The 22,612-nt window shown below is 47.3% G+C and overlaps 1 protein-coding gene across 1 annotated transcript in view; it reads right to left on the reverse strand.

The window, feature by feature from the left end:
- Positions 1 to 725: 725 nt before the first annotated feature.
- Positions 726 to 22,612, reverse strand: part of prkcab (protein kinase C, alpha, b) — a 50,923-nt gene continuing 29,036 nt past the window's right edge. The window contains exons 4-16 of the mRNA XM_049744224.2: positions 21,496 to 21,607; positions 21,039 to 21,167; positions 7,347 to 7,503; positions 7,118 to 7,252; positions 6,783 to 6,876; positions 5,206 to 5,520; positions 4,638 to 4,729; positions 4,478 to 4,540; positions 3,640 to 3,778; positions 3,318 to 3,398; positions 2,825 to 2,932; positions 2,590 to 2,730; positions 726 to 2,507 (exon numbers count right to left, since the gene is read on the reverse strand). Of these exons, the coding sequence (XP_049600181.1) occupies positions 2,343 to 2,507; positions 2,590 to 2,730; positions 2,825 to 2,932; positions 3,318 to 3,398; positions 3,640 to 3,778; positions 4,478 to 4,540; positions 4,638 to 4,729; positions 5,206 to 5,520; positions 6,783 to 6,876; positions 7,118 to 7,252; positions 7,347 to 7,503; positions 21,039 to 21,167; positions 21,496 to 21,607 (1,731 nt within the window). The 3' untranslated portion in view covers positions 726 to 2,342. The remainder of the gene's footprint in view (positions 2,508 to 2,589; positions 2,731 to 2,824; positions 2,933 to 3,317; positions 3,399 to 3,639; positions 3,779 to 4,477; positions 4,541 to 4,637; positions 4,730 to 5,205; positions 5,521 to 6,782; positions 6,877 to 7,117; positions 7,253 to 7,346; positions 7,504 to 21,038; positions 21,168 to 21,495; positions 21,608 to 22,612) is intronic.

Consider the following 22,612-nt stretch of genomic DNA (forward strand, 5'->3'; position numbering starts at 1 on the left):
TCACAAAGTGGGATGATTGTTGGCAATATTCAGCCCGTTTTCGCTAAAAAACCTCAAGCATCTTATCAGCGTGATTGGGGTGCAATGACTTCATAAGTGCCGCCTTAATTTATTTTGCTTCATACTGTCCGCTGCCAACATTGTAAGGTACAGTCTCCCATCGTAGTCACACTGATGTGAGCGCTATGTACGCTTCGTCATATTTCCTTGTCTTAGCTTTCGTGTGACTCTCAATTCTCATATCTCCGTCTCTCTCCGCCGTTCTTTTCAACCCTGTTAAATATTTTTCCATGTGTCCCACTGCACTTTTTAGCGCCTGCTCTGTGTTGTGTGCGTATGTTCCGTGCGCTCTACACTATAGAGCGAATACTCCTTGCGCACACTCTTCCAGTGATACCGCCACCTACTGCAGTGGATGTCTAATTACCCTTTAATCTAGTACAGCCAAAAGAAAAGCATATTCCCTGGTGTCACACGCGCCCCCGGCGCGCCCCACTATTTGACAAGCACTGAACTACAAGAACAACCCTCGCTGACGTAAGTAGGGAGAGGGCGCCCTCTAGGGCCTGTGTTGTCTAAACACAGTCTCGCAAAATGAACTTCAAATTTTGTTGTATTTGATCACATTTTAACGTTGAGTTTTTATGAAAATAACACTAACACCCTCAAGCCATTCAGGTTTTGTACAAACCCACCTTGAAAGAAGTCAGGCCCACACCGACAGCCACCGCTGCATATTTGTTATACTTTATTCGAACACAGCAGTCGCCATAGAGCACAGGTGTCAAACTCAAGGCCCGGGGGCCAGATACGGCCTGCCACATCATTTTATGTGGCCCGCGAAGATAAATTGTGCATCAAATTCGTGTCATTACTAGAATTGCAAATTATCTAAACTTTTGATAAAAATTTTTTTTTAAATATTTGACCAGTTTTTACTCGTCTGATTTGAAAACGAGTTATTTGTCAATTTGTTTTGTAGCTTTTACTGTATATAATATGAGGTGCTCATACATTTATTTGGGTTGACAGTCATAATGGCTCTCCGAAAGAAGCTATGACTACAATGCGGCCTGTGAAAAAAATGAGTTTGACACCCCTGCCATAGAGCAAAGACGAGAGGAACACCAAGACGAGTCGGCAAGAAACAAACAAACAATCATGGCCGTGCTTCCAACTCCGGCAAAACTTCGTCTGTAGCTCGGGAATGTCATTGTTTAAAATACACACGGAAGCTTCGAGTTGTTCCATTTTGACACGTAGGCCTAAAAAAGAATATTCTCTGCCCATTTGACGAGCTCCTCTCATCCGGATTCTCAATGTGAGACACGTCAACGTTCTCCAATACTGAATGCGAGTGAATTGGGGTGAAATTTGGCAGCCGTTCAAGTCGGGTGGAATCCAAGAACTCCAGCCGACAGAATTGAGCGCAAGCAAGGCCATGCACTTTTGGCAACAGAAGCAATTCGATCTAAATGTGGAGTGATGGACAAACAAACAAGTGTGCACTGCGTCATGCAGAGGTTCTTGTTCATGCTTGGAACACACCTCGCCTCACACACAAGCACACGGCCCCAACCCGCTCTCCAGTCCACATGTTGGCCCACGACACGAGCGTATTATCACAATGCTTGACTGCTGCTACTTGGACTGCCGAATGTTTTGGGACTTGTAAAACGTTTGAGGAGCTCCACGATGGAGAGGAAACGTGACCGCAAAGCCAAATCTCACCTCAATGATGGCAAGGGGAAAGGCGAGGGGGCGGTCGGGGGTGTCCAAGCACATTCAGTTGGTGGTATAAAAGCTTTTTGTAGGTAAAAGTGTTGAATGGGCATGGCGCACGTACAACAAACACAGGCGGCTTCAAACATACGCCGTACGTTTTGTGGTGCTGAACTTTACACGTACGAGTTTGACAACGGGAAAGCTGGCGCACAGTTGCCAGGTCGGCATGCAGCAGCTTAAGGAAAGAGCCTCTCGGAGCTGGATTGATCGACAGCGCTGCGTAATGGTCCCAAAACCTGCCGGGCAGCCCGTACTCATTCCATTCAAAGTGCGACCCCTCATAATGTTTGGCCACTTGTACTTTGGCGCCAGTGTTCTTCTTTTGAAATCTCCAAAGTCAACAAAGGTCGTACTTGTCGTGCATTGCAGGCAGGAGGGAGGCGGGCCAGTGGCGAAAGCACAAGGAGCGAGTCTGGGGGGTGGGGGGGGGTTCACCGGGAGCTTGCTCCTCAGTCACATCATGCAAAAGTGACAGCTAGCTGTCGGAACTTTAGAGGACAAGACAGGGGTGGAAGGGGCCGGCCGGCCGGTCCAAGGCAATCCAGAGCGGCGCCGGCTCATACCATGCTGTGCAGTGACGGGTGGACAAACTGTGGGTTGATGTAGGAGAAGCCGGCAAACTCGCTCTGGTCGATGTTGGCAATCATCATCTGGTCAGGCGGCGTCAGCATGGGCTGCGTGCGCGTGAAGAACTTGTCAAAGTTCTCTGCTCCCTTGCCTCCCTACGAGCACATTCAAAAGGGAACACGCTGAGCGACTGCAGCCTTTTTTGCGATGTGGCGCTGGGAATTAATTGCACAATACCACTTTGGGCTTGAAGGGTGGCTGAATCTCCTTGTTGGCCAGTCGCACCCAGTCGATGCGGCGGAAGAAGGCCTGCTCCCGAATGTCCCGCTCGCTCTCGGGCCCGCAGCCCAGCCGCTTGGACGGGTGTTTGGTCATCAGCTGGCAAACACCCAGCAAGGGCGACAAAATGCCACTTGACCTTCACTTTTCATTCTTGCAACCTATATTGCATCATCATCATCATCGCACGTACCCCTTTGCAGATGGACACGGCTTCTTTGGACATGGACTTGGGGTAGGACACGTTGTGCTCCATGATGGACTGGAAGAGCTCGTCCTCATCCTCGCCGTCGAACGGCGGCTGCGGCGGACAAACGCTCAATGTCAAGTCATTTTAAGGTGAAGAGGTGAGAGCCGCGCATCTTTCACAACTAGATTTGAATCGCAAAAGAACAATCAGTCCCCTTTGTTGGTGTTTCTGGCAACCCACTTCGGGCTAGGACAACTCCTCAAATTGTGTTAGCACTAGCATTTATGCTAGCGTTCCTGTTCAGGGCTAGCCGTGGGCCCGAGGACCAGAGCATTAATAGCTTCGTGATGTAGTTGAGAGGAAATATTGGTGATTTGTAAAGTGATGCACCCGGGGGAAAGGGGGTGATTCTAATTGTTGGGAATTTTGGACCACAGAGGCAAGTAGTCATAAAGGGACTGCATCTCATGTCGTTCATTGAAGTGCGGTTCTTTACCTGTCCTGCCAGCATCTCGTAGAGCAGAACTCCATATGCCCACCAGTCCACTGACTTGCTGTACGGCTGGTAGGCAATGATCTGATGAAGAAAAGGAGAGCGAGGCTTAAAAATAACAACAGGCAGAGTCGAGGGTGGGTGGGGGATAATCATGCCATCCAAGCCCAGCAAATTAACTACAGCCAGCTATTCACAGAGGCGCCAACAAAGACATTTTCCCCTGCGCCCCAATTTACCAACGAGCATGTCAGTCCCACGCACGCGCCCGCGTGCGCAGAGAGTTGATGGCGTGGTGAGCGCTTCCTCACCATGCGCGCCTCACCTCTGGTGCGATATAGTCGGGCGTGCCACAGAAGGTGCGCGTGGACATGCCATCGTACATGTTCTCCTTGCACATGCCAAAGTCGGCGATCTTGATGTGGCCCTCCGAATCCAGCATCACGTTGTCAAGCTTCAGGTCTCTGGAGAGGAGAAGAGAAGAGGGAGGGAGGGGCATGCAGTGACAGCCACACGCTGTTGAGCGTTTCTTTTCTCTTTTTACTCTTTAATTCGAGCCTGTAAGGACCTTCATACGTAGCTGGCCCTTGAGAACAGTATTGTTATTGTTTTTTCTTTCTGGGGTGGAGTTTCCCAGTTCGGACGCACAGCGGCGCACGTGCTCCCAAAAGCGCCAAGTCATGGTGTCAAGTGAGTCAAGGCAAGTTTCGCTTTGTTTCAAGTTGTGGTCATGCTGAATGAATCACGTTTTGAAGCGAGTGCAAATTGATTTGATTACGAGCTCATAAAAGAACTCATTTTGATCGCCGTGAATGGGAACAGCTGATCGAGTGGACGTCGCTGGATTTTCGTTTCCTATTCGAATCGACTGGACATGACTGGATGGGTCTTGTTTTGGATTCTGACGTAGAGTGCACAAACTAGCGGCTTCCCAAGCTGCTACGGATCACGGACACGTTTGGATATCTTCTTGGCCTACTTTTTGTGGAGCACTGAATGAATAGCCAATTCAACATTGTGTGTGCACTTTTATAGAAACAAATGCGATGCGTTGCTTCCAAATAGTGTTTTCAAGCTAAGATGTTTAACTGAAAAGTCTTATGTGAGTTTGGTCATGCATGGTATGTATGTATTTTGATGCTGGGAGAGGGGATTCCGCCTACCTGTAGATGATTCCTTTCCGGTGCAAGAAAAATAGCCCGACGGCGATCTCGGCTGCATAAAACCTGTTGGGAACAAAGCGGAGAATAAATAATGACTCAAGTCGTATTGCATCGCAGTCATGGATGGATGGCAAAAGACAAGGAAAAAAGAAAAACATACACGGCCTGTGGCTCCTTGAACTTGCCCATCCGCTGAATATGATACATGAGGTCTCCTCCGTTGATGTACTCCATTACAAAGTAAAGGCGATCCTAAACACAAAGGAGACTACTGAGTGGCACGATAGTTTAACTAAGAGCAAACCAAGCCCTCCCCCACCACCCAAACAAAACTTCTATCTATCTTTTTTATGGACCGCTTGTCCTCAGGGGGGTCGCGGGTACGCTGGAGCCTGTCCCAGCAGTCGTCAGGTAATAGGCGGGGGACACCCTGAACAGGTTGCCAGCCAATCGCAGAGCACACAGAGACGAACAACCATTCACACTCACACCTATGGGCAATTTGGAGTGCTCAATCGGCCTACCAGCCATGTTTTTGGGATGTTGGAGGACACCAAACAAAACAAAGGAATATTATTGAGTTTGTCCTGCATCTCATTCCAAATCCTCCCAAAAATGATTAGGCCAACTGGTGTTGTAGCACAGTAGAAGAGCAAAGTGCAACTACGACATGCTTGCCTGCTATCTAGTGGTGATTGGTGAAATTACATGTGTGTGTTTGCACCCACCACCGTCTGGAAGCAGGAGTGGAGCTGCGTGAGGAAGGGCGGCTTGTCCCTCTGCGCCAGCACCCTCTTCTCCACCATGGTGCATTCCACGTCATCGTCCTGAATGACTACGTCCTTCTTCAGGATCTTGATGGCATACAGCTCCTCAGTAGACTTCATCTCGGCCAGCATCACCTTGCCGAAGCTCCCTTTGCCCAGCAGGGCCAGGAAGTTGAAGTCACTTAGACGCAGATGCTCGGCGTTGCCCGACGGGAAGCTGAAACGCCGGTGGTCCGAAGGTGTGATGACTTTCTTGCCGTGGCCCATCTTGGCTTTCTGCAGTAATCAAAAGCGCTCGTGGATGACGACGCCTTTGGTCACCGACGTCCAAACAGGCCGCCTTTTCTGTGACCAAGGCGGCCGTCGCACAAAAAGTGAACAGCTGAGAGAATTGAGTAGGAAATTGTACCGGATGAGCGGCGGAACCGATGCTACGCTAATAAAACAACAGGTTCCAAAATGTGCTTTGGTGACTAAATCCTACTGAATTCTCAAGGGGACGGGCGTAGTAAAGGTTAGAGTTCAAGAAGCTTCTTATTAGACAAAATGGTCGTCTTTTGCATAAAACAGTGTTTCTAGTATCAAGGACCCAACGGAAAAAAAATCATGCATACATAAAAATACATGAACATAATGCTGCAAGAGAAAGACAGTGAACTTATTGTTTCTAATGTCCTGACTTGATTCCGAAAGGCACAACTTTCTTCTTTTGAACGCAGAATAGACACAATTACAGATTCAATGTTTTTTCTTGACAGTGATGTGTCGAGTGTGTGGAGGCAGTGCTTGAAATTTTAAATTTGCAGATTCTTGTTTTTTTGTGTGTGTTGTTTGAGCGTCGTCGTCCTTGTTTGTGGCCTGCGTCGCGGCCTTGGGCCAAGCGCACGCAGAGTCGAGTCGAGCCAAGTTGCGTCATATAGAGCCGAACCGAGTCGAGTCGGTCTGTCGGGCAGGTGGGGGCAGTGTCGGTGACTCATATTCACTTGTGGAGCATTGAGAAATAGAGAAACACAGGCAGAGTGGCTACCTTCAGATTGTGGATATTAACTGGCAGGCCTACGGGGGAGAAAAAAAACTCACTGGTTAGCTGTGTTTTTTGTTTTTTAGTTTCAGCATAGCGAGCAAAGCTTGCTGTTGTCAAAGCATCGAAGGCACGGCTGCAAACGAACGCTGTCACATTTGACCGCGTCTGGGTAACCGGCGCTTGTTTCCATGGCAACCGCGCCACTTCCCGTAAAGGCGAAAGGCAGGTCGGCCGAAAAGAAAGAAAGCCGTGTGGCGAGACGGGCAATAGTTCCGTTTTTTTTTTTGTTTTTTTTTCATTTGGCCACTATATCATTTGACGCAGATTACTAATTCTGCCTTTACGAAGATAATATTGATTACTGATGTGTACTGCGGGATGATAAAATTATACGTGACAAATTTTGCTTTGCGGTGAATCCATCTAATGTATGACTTTGACTTGTTGAACTCCAGAACAAATTTTTCATGTGGCTTGTGAATGTGCAAGTGAACCTCCTTGGGGCTCGCTTCACCTCAAACTTTTGTCGGAGCTCCAAATCCACCTCGTCCACCTCCGGGATGGGTACGTTGTAGTACTCGCCTTCCTCTTGGTTCAGCAACTTGTACCTTAGAGAGACGCGCACACATGACATTTGTTTTCATCCAAGGAGGACGGCTCCCTCCAAATTCACTCAATTGCCTCTAAAGTCAAACAAACTATTGCAACCGCCCGATGTTACCCGTGTGGTAAACAATCGTCGTATGCTACGCGTCATGCTGCCCTGAATGATGGAAGCGGAGTTTCTAGACTTTGCCTCTGTTTGTCAAAATGCTGCAAATGCGAGCGTTGCGCCGAAAGGCGACCGACCAGCCGCACGTGTGCGCTTTCATCAGCTCGGACACTCCGAACGACATGGAACCCATGAAGTCGTTCCTGGTGGTCCGGTCCCAGTCCCACACCTCGATGGACAGACGGCGGTCCTTGTCCGACACTTTCAGCTTACTGAGCACACACAAGGACAATTTTTTTTGCAGTTTGTATTCATATCGGCATCAAAAAGAAAATCAGCAGTGTGGGGCAAGGGCGCATTGCTCACAAGGTGAAGGACTCGTTCCAGCATGGATTCAGGGATGAACGGATGGTCCTGGTCTTCTGTTTGGTTTCGTTCTTTGGATCGGGGATGAGCTTGAGTTTGACGTAAGGGTCCGATAAACCGTTGGGATCCATGGGGATCAGGTTCCTGGCTTCGCCCACTGCAGGAGGTAGGGAGGTAAGAGGACATGAGAACAACTTGGACACATGCTTGTTTCTTTCTCCCCAAAAAAGAGCAGTGTGTGTGTGTGTGCAGGTGTGTGCGTGTGTGTGTATTGACTACGTGTTGACGTCACCAATACTACTTGGCCATTTTGTGTCAGGCGAAGTCTGACATTTGCCGTTGCAAGAACTGGCAAATGGCAAAGAGAAGTCTGTTACATAGCAACAACAATGGAAAAGGAGTGTGTGCGTGTGTGTGTTGGTGATGGTGGTTGGGTGGGGGGGAGGGGGGGTTCGAGAGCTTACCAGTTTCACCATGGTGACAGTATCTACAGTTAATGGCAAGACAGACTCTCCTGATCTTTTGAGATGTGACAAAAGCATCAACAAATGAAATCTTCCAGGAGGTCAAAAACAGACACGTCATCGTAAAAGTGTCTTTTGTCTATCTTTTGTGTATCTATTGATTTTATTCCAATTATTTTATTGAGCTTTCTTTATTGGAGGTTAGTTCACAAGCAACAAGAAAACACTGCTTTCATAGTTACGTTTTCCTTAATTTTTAACAGTGGATACTTAAATATTTCAATAAAAACAAATGAACTCATTATGAAACAAGATTGCTGTCTCTAAGGAAAAATGCTATGCTTTGAATGAACTTCCCATGCAACGTGACTTCCTACCAACAGAGGGCAGTAGAGTGGCTGTGTATGAAAAGCGTCAACGTCACCAATGATTACCTTTACCCCCAATGCGTGTGACTCAGCCTCAACCGTTGAGTTTGATTCCCTAATTGACTTCAAATTTCATAGAATCGCCGCCTCGTCCCTTCCGTCGCATCACTCCCATGACAGAAGTCAGTCGCACGCACCGAAAGACGCCAATGATGTCACGAGACGTGCACACAAATCAAGTGCGAGGAGGACATGAGAAAACTGAGCGGCCCACGCCATCACACCCCCTCCCATCGCGCACTTCCATGGCAACACCAAAGCAACTTTTCACATCCCTAATCAAGCAAACCAACGCGCACAAATGAGCACTTGTTACATCAGCGGTGAGGCAAACTGTGCGCTACTTGACAACAAACAAAAATTATCCCTTTTTTTGTTCTCTTCTCTCTAAGAACTAATATTGGGCGCTTAAATGGGCCTGGCCGAAAGATGTGTACCAGAGGCCCCGGTTCTTTGTCTTACAAATGACGACAAAGATATATCATCCGAGCGGCTTTCCATAAACTTGTGCTGTCCGCATTGCTAACAAGCGCCACGCACAACAAAAGTGTGATGGAGGGAGAACCATCTCGACCGTCTGTTGTTGCTTAGATACCACAAGAGCCACTTGCCGCGTGTTTCCTTGCGTGCTAGTTAGCCAACAGCGTGGAAGAATATGTCCGCATTCACTCTTTAGGACTTCAAAAGTTCCCGATAAGAAACGATGCATTTTCCTGCCCTTTAAAGCTAAAATATTTAGCGACTGTGCTCTTGCGTGTGAATGCCACTATAGCTTTTAAGACTTATTTAGATTTAATTACTACATTTATATAAATAAAGTTCTTACGGTGCTGAATTGTCACATGAAATGAGTGTTATACTACTATCGTGGCTGTAGCTTGAATTTCAATTTTGATTGATAAATGTTATAAAACATTTTGTTTTTTTTGTTTTCTGTTTGGTTCAATAGCAAAAACATGTTCGAAGGGTTTGAATTTTCTGTGTTTAGTTCTATTAATAGAACTTAGAAAATTAAAACCTGTCCAGCTGTTTTCTTTTTGTTTAACAAATCCTATTTATATCTTTCTGTGCACAAGATTTGTGCAAAAGATAAAATGACCGTTAAAATAGAAGTAGAGGGGGTGCCACATAGAAACCTGTCACGGTCGGGTGGAGCATGGAGCAGGACGACCAAGTGCAGCTTGGACCAGGGTTTATTGGCGGAACTCAAAATACAGACTCGGTAAACTGACATGACTTAGCAAAACAAAATGACTTCCCAACGAAAACATTCTTGACACAGACAGGAACCAAAAGGACATGAAGACGACACGACAGCAACCGACACGACAGCAACCGACACGACAGCAACCAATGATCCGACAGGGAGGGAGGGGCAGACGGGATTTATATACATGACAGGTTAACGAGCGGCAGGTGGGAATAATCACACTGATCATGGGCACACAGGAGGGGAGGGGCGAGCACACAGACAGAAACCAAGACAACAGACACATAGTGGAGCAGTTGGGGACGAGACCTGACATAAACCGTCACTGGAGGGTATGTACGTAAAACGTTTTTTGTTTGTTTTTTTCCACAACAGCTGAGCCCAATCGTTGGTTGCCATCCAAAATAAAAACAGCCAAATGTGCTCCCGGTTTGGGCGGCTGCGTGCGGCGGCGGCAGCGGCAGCGGCAGCGGCAGCAGCAGCAGCAGCAGGCCGCCGGCATCGTGGCACGAAAGGCTTTGAAATTCAAATGCATTGTTGCATAACAATGCCACGTGCCAGTTAAGAATGTCTGATAAGTTGGGGGGGGGAGGGGGTCGAGGGCTGGGTGGCTGCATCCCTCCTGCACTCCAAGCCAGCACGCTGCGATGCTGCCCATTCTCCTCATTTGCTACTTTCTCTTGCTTGCAGCAAATGTTCAACATGTATGTTGGCTTTTTTTGTTGTCCAATCAGAGTTCGGCCTCTGTGTTGCCATGACAATTGAATTTTCCCTGGCCCCTCACAATGCGGGCCAATGTAACTTCAATTGGATTGTGACGCTTTCTTTAACCATTCCAGTGTCCCGTTTGTCCTCACCGTGCCAGAGCGCACGTCGGCATTTTTGTGCACTTTTGATGGTTCCTGGAATTGTGTGCAGCATTTGCTTGACAAGCCCGAGAGCATCGACGGATTTTCCCCTGCCTGTACTTCGAACCCGAGGCGAGCATGTCAGCCAGAGCAAGTCAACCGCTGTGTGTCTGAACCTCAGATGCCCTTTCAGTGCACGCATGTGTGTGTGTGTAGGTGTGTGTGTGTGTGTGTGTGTGTGTGTGTGTGTGTGTGTGTGTGTGTGTGTGTGTGTGTGTGTGTGTGCGAGCACGCGTGCATGCGTGTGTGTGTGTACAGGCATTTTCTTGGCACTTCAAAATAAGACATCTGCCGATGCCCTCGGGTTATTTGTCTCTTCTGCAAAGGAAAGATGACAAAAAAGAGGGGAGGGGGCTGCAGTAGGTGAGGGGGTAGACCAGGTATTGTCAAACTACGGCCCGCGGGCCACATCCGGCCCACGGGACCGTTTAATCCGGCCCGCCAACCCTAAATAAATTGTATTATTAAACTTTTTTTTTTCGGTCATTTTGCCTGCAATGACTGCGTTTCCCCAGTAGATGGGGAACCACTCGCCTGTGCATTTACTACCGGAAGCCGTGTCAGAAAGCTCGGTGCACACTCACAAGTGCGTGTACGTACTCAGTAGTACGGAAATGGCGCACTCGCGCTCTATTTGTAGCAGTGCCGAATTTAGAGTGTGGGCTGTGACGACAGCATTCTTGTAATTTGCGCGCCGAGTTTTCGGATACAGTTTTACGCTAAAGCCACCCATTCCAATCCTTCCATTAAAATGAGTCGCCCAAGGAAAAGCAAGGTGGACACTGAGTGCCGAGTGTTTAAAAAGAGTGGCCAATTTGGCTCGACGTACGCGACGTGACGTTCAGCCACATGAACATCAACATCAAATGAACACTGAAAATGAAGGGGAGGCTTTCAAGTTTGTTGTAAAAAAAATGCATTTTGAATATGATCTGTACAAATAGCAGGGATTGAAACTAGCGACCATTCTCATTTTCAAACAATGCAGGATGCTCAAGGACATTGATGCACCACCTGTTTGTGACTAATCTTAACCTTTAAAGTTCTTACGGCTTACTTTAAGGAAGTGTTTTCCGTTTCCTCACTTCTGTTACCAGGTGTTTGTGAGTTAAAACGCTGCTCTGATTTTCAGATACCCCTCACCGTGTTGCCGTTTTGATTACTTTATTTGGATGTATGCTTTCACCGATTCTTCAAGATGATATATTTGGTCAAAATGTTTGCCGTTTGATGTGATCTCATGCAATGACCTTTACAGGTCGTTTATATTACTTCACACAAACACTATATCCATCTGCTCCTGGTTCGGCCCCCCCGGTCAAAATTTAGAACCCAATTCGGCCCGCAAGTCAAAAAGTTTGCCCACCCCTGGGGTAGATCTTAGCAACAATGACCAAAGGCGGGATGAGGACGAAATGAGCAACATGGTCTATAGCATGGTCTATTTTGACCGGGGGGCCGAACCAGGAGCAGATGGATGTAGTGTTTGTGTGAAGTAATATAAACGACCTGTAAAGGTCATTGCATAAAAGGTTTTGGCCTTTAGTAGGTAGTAAAGCATGGATATTCCCAAAAAGTTTTTTGAAAACAAATGCATTTATTAACAGCATTAAAAAAAAAACCATCCCTAAAAAACTGCTATCAGTGATTCTCATAAAATATGACACTGTTATTATGAATAACAGTCTCCATCACTTCAGTGCCTGCAGGTCAGATTAATGAAAGATGTATGTTTATCTTATGAGATCACATCAAACGGCAAACATTTTGACCAAATATATCATCTTGAAGAATCGGTGAAAGCATACATCCAAATAAAGTAATCAAAACGGCAACACGGTGAGGGGTATCTGAAAATCAGAGCAGAGTTTTAACTCACAAACACCTGGTAACAGAAGTGAGGAAACGGAAAACACTTCCTTAAAGTAAGCCGTAAGAACTTTAAAGGTTAAGATTAGTCAAAAACAGGTGGTGCATCAATGTCCTTGAGCATCCTGCATTGTTTGAAAATGAGAATGGTCGCTAGTTTCAATCCCTGCTATTTGTACAGATCATATTCAAAATGCATTTTTTTTACAACAAACTTGAAAGCCTCCCCTTCATTTTCAGTGTTCATTTGATGTTGATGTTCATGTGGCTGAACGTCACGTCGCGTACGTCGAGCCAAATTGGCCACTCTTTTTAAACACTCGGCACTCAGTGTCCACCTTGCTTTTCCTTGGGCGACTCATTTTAATGGAAGGATTGGAATGGGTGGCTTTAGCGTAAAACTGTATCCAAAAACTCGGCACGCAAATTACAAGAATGCTGTCGTCACAGCCCACACTCTAAATTCGGCACTGCTACAAATAGAGCGCGAGTGCGCCATTTCCGTACTACTGAGTACGTACACGCACTTGTGAGTGTGCACCGAGCTCTCTGACACGGCTTCTGGTAGTAAATGCGCAGGCGAGTGGTTCCCCATCTACTGGGGAAACGCAGTCATTGCAGGCAAAATGACCGGAAAAAAAAAGTTTAATAATACAATTTATTTAGGGTTGGCGGGCCGGATTAAACGGTCCCGCGGGCCGGATGGGGCCCGCGGGCCGTAGTTTGCCCATACCTGGTCTATAGTCAAAAGCATTCATGAAAAAGCAAAAAAAGGCATCTCTTTCAAGTGAATCAAGGTCCAGGAAAAGTTGTGCCTAGGCAGCGGAATGAAGCTGAGGGACAGGCAAACTCTATGTGACAATTTGGAGAGTCAGTGTGAGGGGGGGAACCAGGAAGTGGCGAGAGATTTGTCGCTTTTGTTGACTGGCATAATTTCATCAAGTCAACGCCGAACAGAAGCCCGCCACTTGTCTGCTGGAACCAGAGGAGAGACAAAAAACAAACCAACAAAAACAAGAAACTGTGTCTGCACTGCTCAAACTGAACACAAAACCATCCATCCATCCATCCATTTTCTGAACCGCTTAGTCCCCACGGGGGTCGCGGGCGTGCTGGAGCCTATCCCAGCCGTCAACGGGCAGTAGGCGGGGGACACCCTGAACCGGTTGCCAGCCAATCGCAGGGCACACAGAGACAAACAACCATCCACACTCGCACTCAAACCTAGGGACAATTTGGAGTGCTCAATCGGCGTGGGAGGAAACCGGAGTGCCCGGAGAAAACCCATGCGGGCCCGGGGAGAACATGCAAACTCCACACAGGGAGGGCCGGAGGTGGAATCGAACCCGCACCCTCCTAACTGTGAGGCGGACGTGCTATTTGTTTTTTTACTTAAAGTTGCTAATGAGTTGTTTAACCGCCGCTCTCTGAATGCTAACACCAACTGCATAAATCCGCAGGCTAACAATTAGCAGTGTTGTTAGTGACACAAACGGTGCTGCAACGCATATAGACAGAGCACATAACTACTACTCCCGACCCGACCGGGACGGCTGCTTCTGAACTTTCGCATACATGTTCTGCGATTATTTCGGCTAATACAGGTATGGGCAAACTACGGCCCGCGGGCCACATCCGGCCCACGGGACCGTTTAATCCGGCCCGCCAACCCTAAATAAATTGTATTATTAAACTTTTTTTTTTCTCTCGGTCATTTTGCCTGCAATGACTGTGTTTCCCCAGTAGATGGGGAACCACTCGCCTGCGCATTTACTACCGGAAGCCCGCCTGCGCATTTACTACCGGAAGCCGTGTCAGAAAGCTCGGTGCACACTCACAAGTGCGTGTACGTACTCAGTAGTACGGAAATGGCGCACTCGCGCTCTATCTGTATCAATGCCGAATTTAGAGCGTGGGCTGTGACGACAGCGTTCTTGTAATTTGCGCGCCGAGCTTTCGGATACAGTTTTACGCTAAAGCCACCCACAAACCTTCCCCTGGAATCCTTCCATTAAAGTGAGTCGCCCATGGAAAAGCAAGGTGGACACTGAGTGCCGAGTGTTTAAAAAGAGTGGCCAATTTGGCTCGACGTACGCGACGTTCAGCCAAATGAACATCAACATCAACCCGTCACAGATCTAGGTAAACGGAGCAACAACTCGGATCTCTCCTAAGAATTGCCACAACAAATTTTAGTCCAGACTATTACACACTATTAAAAAAAGGGAGACCAACAACACTGTTCCCACTGAAAATGAAGGGGAGGCTTTCAAGTTTGTTGTAAAAAAATGCATTTTGAATATGATCTGTACAAATAGCAGGGATTGAAACTAGCGACCATTCTCATTTTCAAACAATGCAGGATGCTCAAGGACATTGATGCACCACCTGTTTGTGACTAATCTTAACCTGTAAAGTTCTTAAGGCTTACTTTAAGGAAGTGTTTCCCGTTTCCTCACCTCTGTTACCAGATTTTCAGATACCCCTCACTGTGTTGCCGTTTTGATTACTTTATTTGGATGTATGCTTTCACCGATTCTTCAAGATGATATATTTGGTCAGAATGTTTGCCGTTTGATGTGATCTCATAAGATAAACATCTTTCATTAATCTGACCTGCAGGCACTGAAGTGATGGAGACTGTTATTCATAATAACAGTGTCGTATTTTATGAGAATCACTGATATCAGTTTTTCAGTTTTTTTTTTTTTTTAATGCTGTTAATAAATGCATTTGTTTTCAAAAAACTTTTTGGGAATATCCATGCTTTACTACCTACTAAAGGCCAAAACCTTTTATGCAATGACCTTTACAGGTCGTTTATATTACTTCACACAAACACTACATCCATCTACTCCTGGTTTAGCCCCCCGGTCAAAATTTAGAACCCAATTCGGCCCGCAAGTCAAAAGGTTTGCCCACCCCTGGGATAATACATCACGGACAGCAAAATGACGAGGCAACGATGTCCAAAGTAGACGACAGGCGCATGCACACGCGCACAAATACACATCGCACTTGTCACACGCTGATATACAAGCAATTACACTTTGATCAATGTGAATATGCATATTTGGTACGTAAAAACAGGACGGGGCCTTTTTCTGAATGGTGGCCACCTTCTCTTTGCTCAACGTTAAGAGCAGTTGAATTGGTCCCCTCTGATGGAGAGCTGCACTCTCGCCTCTCTGCTTGAGCGAGACATGTGCGTGCGAGTGTATCACAATGGTCACCACGGAAACGCTTCAACTGTAGTCTCTGGGAGAAAATCGTGGCGGTGGTTTTTTTGGGCCACCTGAATGGAGTGATGCCATCTCAACTCAGTTCAACAGAGAACATTACTTTGAGGAACAAATTTCCCTTTACTGTGTTTCTTTTGAAATTGCTTTCAATGTCAATTTTGCATAACGCTTCCGCTTTGAAGCACATATTGCAAGTGCAGCAGCCATCCGCTCATGTTGAGAGACTCCATCCATCCATCCATCCATCCATCCATCCATCCATGCATCCATCCATCCATCCATCCATCCATCCATCCATCCATCCATCCATCCATCCATCCATCCATCCATTTTCTGTACCGCTTGTCCCCACGGGGGTCGCTGGCGTGCTGGAGACTATCCCAGCAGTCATCGGGCAATAGTCGGGGGACACCCTGAACTGGTTGCCCACACAGACGAACAATTTGGAGTGCTCAATCGGCCTACCATGCGTGTTTTTGGCATGTGGGAGGAAACCGGAGTGCCCGGAGAAAACCCATGCGGGCACGGGGAGAACATGCAAAGTCCACACAGGAAGGGCTGGTGGAATCGAACCCGCATCTTCCTAACTGTGAGGGGGACGTGCTAACCAGTGCGCCACCGAGCCACCCTGAAGAGACTCCAAGGGCTCTTAAATGTTTGCCAATGTTTGCCAACGTCCATCCGCTGTCACTAGGGTTGCCACCTGTGTCTGACAAAAATCTTGTAAATTTTGACCATTGAAACGACCTTTTCGTTTGTAAGCAATGGCGCCCTTCACGCATCTAACCCAAGATGAAAATCACCCTTCTACGCTGCAATTGTATAGCTATAATTAGTAAAAATGAAACTTACTAATTATTTATTTTGTTAATAGCAGGCCTTTATTATATTTTATATTTTCAACGTTTTTGTGTCGTGGACACCTGGGGGCAGTATTGAGAGAAAAAGGGGAGAATAAATAATTAGGTTCGGTTTACTTATGTGGAATAAAAATCAGTAATGTAATTTTTCCACAGTCTGTAAGAATAACCAAATGTAGCAATGTGAAGTGTAATGTCAAACAAATTACCAGGTTGCTTAGACTTAGAGTGTGGTGAGTGCTTTGCTTGTGCTTGCCTGTGCCTCTGCTGCTTGCTGCTCTTGGTGTCATGCTGACATGTTTTGTGATTGTTGTTGTCTTGTCCTGTTTGTCGTATTGTCACTTCCTGTTTTGTTTTGGTAACTCTCCTCTCGTTTCAGTTCGTGGGTCCTTCCTCTGTGCGACAGTCTACTTGTCTTCCCTGATCCCAATTGTGTGCACCTGTGTCCTTGGTCCTAATTGTCTACACCTGTGTCCTTCTGTGTATATTTAGCCAGCGTCTTCCCCTTGTCTTGTGCCAGTGCGTCTTGTCCCGTCTTGAGCACCAGCGATCGCGTGAGTTACAGATACCCCATTAGAGAACCTTGTTTAGAAGATACCTTTTTGTCAAGCTTGAGCTCTGTGTTTTTCGTTTTTTTTTTTTTTGCCACTGTTTTTCCTCTTTTTGAGGCGCTTTTGGTTTTTGCTGTCTCCAGCTGTTACAAAAATTATTTATATATATATATATATATATATATATATATATATATATATATATATATATATATATATATATATATATATATATGTGTGTGTTATCATGCGTTCTTTAATGAGTACTTATTCATCAAACCAGCTCAGTGGCCTAGTAGTAGAGTGTCCGCCCTGAGACTGGAAGGTTGTGGGTTCAAACCCCGGCCGGGTCATACCAAAGACTATAAAAATGGGACCCATTGCCTCCCTGCTTGGCACTCAGCATTAAGGGTTGGAATTGGGGGGTTAGATCACCAAATGATTCCCGAGCGCGGCACAGCTGCTCCCCTCTCCCCAGGGGATGGATTAAAATCACATGGGGATGGGTTAAATGCAGAGGACAAATTTCACCACACCCACATGTGTGTGTGACGATGATCATTGGGACTTTGGGGGGGGGGACTTATAATGTTACTGCTCAGCATGCTTGCTGCTTTGCCTTGCTTATTCTTATCTTGTGCAACAGAACAGAAGGATTACGGCTGGGTCAGGGGCGAGATGACGGTTGTGTCAAACAAGATACTGCTGACATCTCAGCAGAAAAATGACGTCCACCAGAACAGATCGTGAAAACAACACGTCAAACGATACGTCATGAACCTTCTGATCTTCCTTAAAGAACGTCACTTTCTCTTTTTATCTCTCGGAATCCAAGAAAGTTATTGATTGCTTAAACTGTTTTGCTGATATAGCCATCTGCACGCAACATTTTGTGCATTACTTTTGTTTCTTTTCTTACGAGACGAAGCCCACACGCTTCTCCCCACCCTTAGGGGCTAATCGTCTCACACTGTGGATAGGGCGTTCCAAATAAAAAGAGCGAGAGTGTAAACAGATATTTAGTGTAGTGAGATTGTAGAAAGCAATCTGAACGCACTCCTCGCGAGAAAAACTCAATATTCTGCCTCACTTGTGTTTGTCTGCTGATCCTTTTCTTTTATACAGATATTCAGTTAGTACTTTGAACCTGACACCAGCCTTGTTTCCCTCTTTTTGAGCCTGTTCGAATAAATACCTTTTATTGGCACTCTGCATCCGAGTCGTCTACCTAAACCAAGTCTGACAGTACGCACTAGCCAGTCATGGACTCGGCAGAGTCGGAGCAGCTGACCGCCGCAGTACGCTCCCAGGCGTTGCAGCTCGCCCAACACCAGAAGCAAGTGGAGGCTCTGCGTGTCGGAGTCCAAGGGCTCGCGAAGAGTCAGGAAGACTTCCGAGGGGTGGTGGCCACCCAGGTGGGAACGCTGAGCAAGCAGATGCAGGAAGTTCTCTCGACCCGATCTCCTCAGACCGAGAGAAGGCTCAGGAGCTGTGCCAGCTGACCCAGGGTCAAGAGACTGTCGGGGACTACGCGAACCGCTTCCGCACTCTGGCCGCGGAATGCGGGTGGAACTCGACGGCCCTGTATGACGTCTTTCTCCGGGGCCTTTCCGGACCCATACAGGACCATCTTATCCCCCTCAACCTCCCCCCAGACCTCGACACTCTCATTGCGCTGGCCATCCGCACAGACAACCGACTGCAGGAATGGAAGGAGCAGCACGCAAGCATGAACACAACTGCCTTCAACATTGCCCTGCCCAAGTTGCCTTTGGCAAAGCAGACGGCGAAGTCATGATGGACCAGATTTTCAGAATCCACGGGTTCCCACGGGATGTCTGGGATCGGGGTCCCCAATTTGTATCCAGGTTCTGGAAAGAATTTTGCAAGCTCATAGGGGCCACCGTGAGCCTCACTTCGGGATATCACCCGGAGGCGAACGGTCAGGCGGAGCGCATAAACCAGCAGCTGGAAACAGGCCTCCGCTGCCTAGTGGCCCAAAACCCCTCCTCGTGGAGCAGGAACCTCACGTGGGTGGAATACGCCCATAATACCCTGCCTACCACTGCTACCGGGATGTCTCCCTTCATGTGCACGTTTGGTTACCAGCCCCTGGTCTTCCCCGACAGTGAGCTGGAGGTGTCCGTTACCTCGGTGCGCGCCGTGGTGCGTCGCTGTTGTCGCATCTGGGCGGCGGCACGAGCCATGCTGGTGCGTCAAGGAGACTGGGTCAAGAGGATGGCCGACCGGAGGCGACGCCCGGCTTCCGTCTACCGGTGGGGCCAACGGGTCTGGCTGTCCACGAAAGACCTTCCCCTCCAGGTGGCGCCAGCTTTCCGGAGAAAGCTGGCGCCCCGTTTTGTGGGCCCGTTTCACATCTCCAAAGTTGTTAACCCGGCCGCTGTGCGTCTTCGCCTGCCCAGGTCCCTTGCCGTTCATCCCACCTTTCACGTCAGGAAGGTCAAACCAGCCAGGGACAGGCCAGGCCCCGTGCCGCCTCCCGCTCCGCGGACAGTGGGGGGTGGGCAGGCTTACAGAGCTTTTGGCGGTGCGCAGGTGGGGTTGGGGTTGGACTGGGAGGGTTATGGGCCAGAGGAGCGGCAATGGGTGCCGCCGAGTTTTATCTTGGACCCCGGATTGTTTGCCGATTTCTACGCGGCTCACCCTGATGCTCCTGGCCCGTCTGGGATCTGGCCCTAGTGGGGGGGGGGGGTGTTATGTCACGCTGTCATGTTTTGTGGTTGTTGTTGTCTTGTCCTGTTTGTCGTATTGTCACTTCCTGTTGTTTTGGTAACTCTCCTCTCGTTTCAGTTCGTGGGTCCTTCCTCTGTGCAACAGTTTACTTGTCTTCCCTGATCCCAATTGTGTGCACCTGTGTCCTTGGTCCTAATTGTCTGCCCCTGTGTCCTCACCCTTCTGTGTGTATTTAGCCAGCGGCTTCCCCTTGTCTTGTGCCAGTGCGTCTTGTCCCGTCTTGAGCACCAGCGATCGCGCGAGTTACAGATACCCCTTTAGAGAACCTAGTTTAGAAGATACCTTTTTGTCAAATATATACCTCTGTGTTTTTCCGTTTTGTTTTTTGCCACGTGTTTTTCGTCTTTTTGAGGCGCTTTTGGTTTTTGCTATCTCCAGCCTTGTGTTTCCCTCTTTTTGAGGCGCTTTTGTTTTTTTTGCTGTCTCCAACCTCTTCGAATAAATAGCTTTTGTTGGCACTCTGCATCCGAGTCCTCTCCCTGAACCAAGTCTGACACTTGGCTGGGTTCGATTATGATGTTTTTTAGTCTTGGCATGATCATCTAATGCAGTTTTACCTCAATATTTGAAGAGAATCTTCGCTGGGCACAGGGAGCACCTAGCATATAATAGTTTGCCTGGGCATGGTCTTAGCCAAATAGTGCATTTCTCCTATTTTAACCAGTCATTGTTAAAACATGTTGAGCGTTTATATTTTTTCTTTATTGGCCTGTCATCATCTCCTGTAGCACCCTCGTCATCCGTGTCTCCACCCATTTTTACGATAAAACTTCACTCTTTTTAGTCACTGGATCCTTTCCTTTCTCTCTCTCTTTATACTACACACACTCCGTTTCCATCTCACCATTCCGAATGAGCCGCCACTGCCCGCCACCCCACCAACACAAATGAGTATGCTGTCATTTTTCTAGAGCAGTGGTTCTTAACCTGGGTTCGGTGAGTCGGCTTCAGGGGTTTGGCAGAGCTGGTATGTCATTGCCCCGCCCCCGCCGTCCGCGGATGGCCGAACATACCGGTATCACCCCCTCCCCCCCCGTCCGCGGATGGCCAAACACATCGGTAAAGAGAGGGGTTTGGTGAATGCACATATGAACCTGATGGGGTTCTGTACCTCCAAAAAGGTTATGAACCACTGTTCTAGAGCCAATATGGCTGTGCACAAGTTCTGTACCTCCAAAAAGGTTATGAACCACTGTTCTAGAGCCAATATGGCTGTGCACAAGTTTATGGACGTAGGCACACTACAATTAAACTGCAATACACATTTTGCACAACATGTACAAAATTCCGGGACATTTCAGTGTCCCATATTTTTTATTTCTGGCACAGACCATGAAATTCTGGGCCAATCAGGAAAACCTAGGACAGTTTGGCAACACTAGCCGTCACGTACCACAAGGACCCACCTGTGACGTGTAGCCTGTCGCCGCCGACTTCGATCTTGAGGAAGAGGCGACCCCGGCGCTCGGTGTGGTCGGTCCCACACAGGCTCGGCACGTTGACCACGCACTGCTTGTGCACGTTCATGTCACAGGCTGGAGGGAGAGCAAGAGGTGTTAGCTTTTAAACAAAAGTGATGCAGGGGAGGAAAATGGGGGACTGAGGGGAGGATCCATCCGTCTCTTCATTTGATATGCAGTGAACCAGGATATGCCCCAAAAGGGTATGCAAAGTTGTTGACTTCCCGTGGCCCTCCTTTGCTGTCATAAGAAACGTGGGTCGTACGTTGAAACACAGAGCAAAAGGCACCAGAGTGGAAACTGTGCCGTAAGGTCAGTTTGTGACTGTCCCATCTGCTCTGAGGGAGAAGTCATGTGACCATGTGGCCGTGCGACCATGCAGCCATGCGGGCGCCATACTCACTGTCACATTTCATGCCCTGGTGGATGAGGCCGTAGAGCAGCGAACCGCAGTGGTCGCAGAAGGTGGGGCTGCCGTAGGAATGGATCTTGAACTTGTGCTTGCTTCGGGGATCCTATAAGCATTGCAGCGGGAAGCATATTACATCTTAGCGCTAAGACCACTGGTCGTATCTTGACAGAGATGGGACCAAGTCACACGTGCAAGTCTCAAGTAAGTCTCAAGTCTTAACCTTCAAGTCTCAAGTAAGTCCCAAGTCATTTTTTTTCTTAGGCAAGTCAAGTCCTTAAGTTGGTCAAGTCAAGTCCAAGTCAAGTCTTTAAATAGGTCAAGTCAAATCCAAGTGAAGTCACCTTATTATTGCAATTTTACCCGCAGAATCTGATCTTAGTAGTGAAAAGACAAGGTATCAGTAACTTTAAGTAACCATCATTGTCCAATGTGTCTAACCTGTTTAAAAAATATGACAATAATTTGGATTTGCACTGTAATTACTGATATTCAGTACAATACACCATGGAATCAAACAATAAAGAAATTACCTCATACAATGATTTATTGACAGCTCAATCTAAACAAATGAATGTCTGCCGACAGTGTCTGACACATTTGAGTTGCAAATATGAAAAAATAATCTGAAAAAAATCTGAAACAAGAAACACAAAGAGCATTAGAAACATTTTGTGTTTCATCTGTAACATCTGGAGACACCAGAGCTCTATAAACTTCAATTTTCAACATTGTCAGAAATGTTTTTAAAATGTTGCTGTCCGTAATTCCGTAAAAGTAATTGCGATAGCCGAAGGTGATGACTCGCGGTACCGCTCCCGCTGACATGTTTGCACATGTCTGATATAAAGCGGCGTGATTCTCCAATAAACACGTTCGGTAGGTAGAGAGGGCACGACTGATTGATTGACAGGGTAGTGATCCAATTATGACAACGCCATTCTCAGCCTGCGCTCCTACCGTGTTATCGATATTATTGTTTTTAAATGTATTATTAATTTTATATTCAAACTGAAAACATAAACTAAATATCACTGAAGTCATTCAAGTCATCGTGTCTCAAGTCAAGTCCAGAGTCTTTAACTTTCAAGTCCAAGTCGAGTCTCAAGTT

The sequence above is a fragment of the Syngnathus scovelli genome, chromosome 16 (assembly GCF_024217435.2).
Source record: "Syngnathus scovelli strain Florida chromosome 16, RoL_Ssco_1.2, whole genome shotgun sequence".
NCBI classification, from domain to species: domain Eukaryota; kingdom Metazoa; phylum Chordata; class Actinopteri; order Syngnathiformes; family Syngnathidae; genus Syngnathus; species Syngnathus scovelli.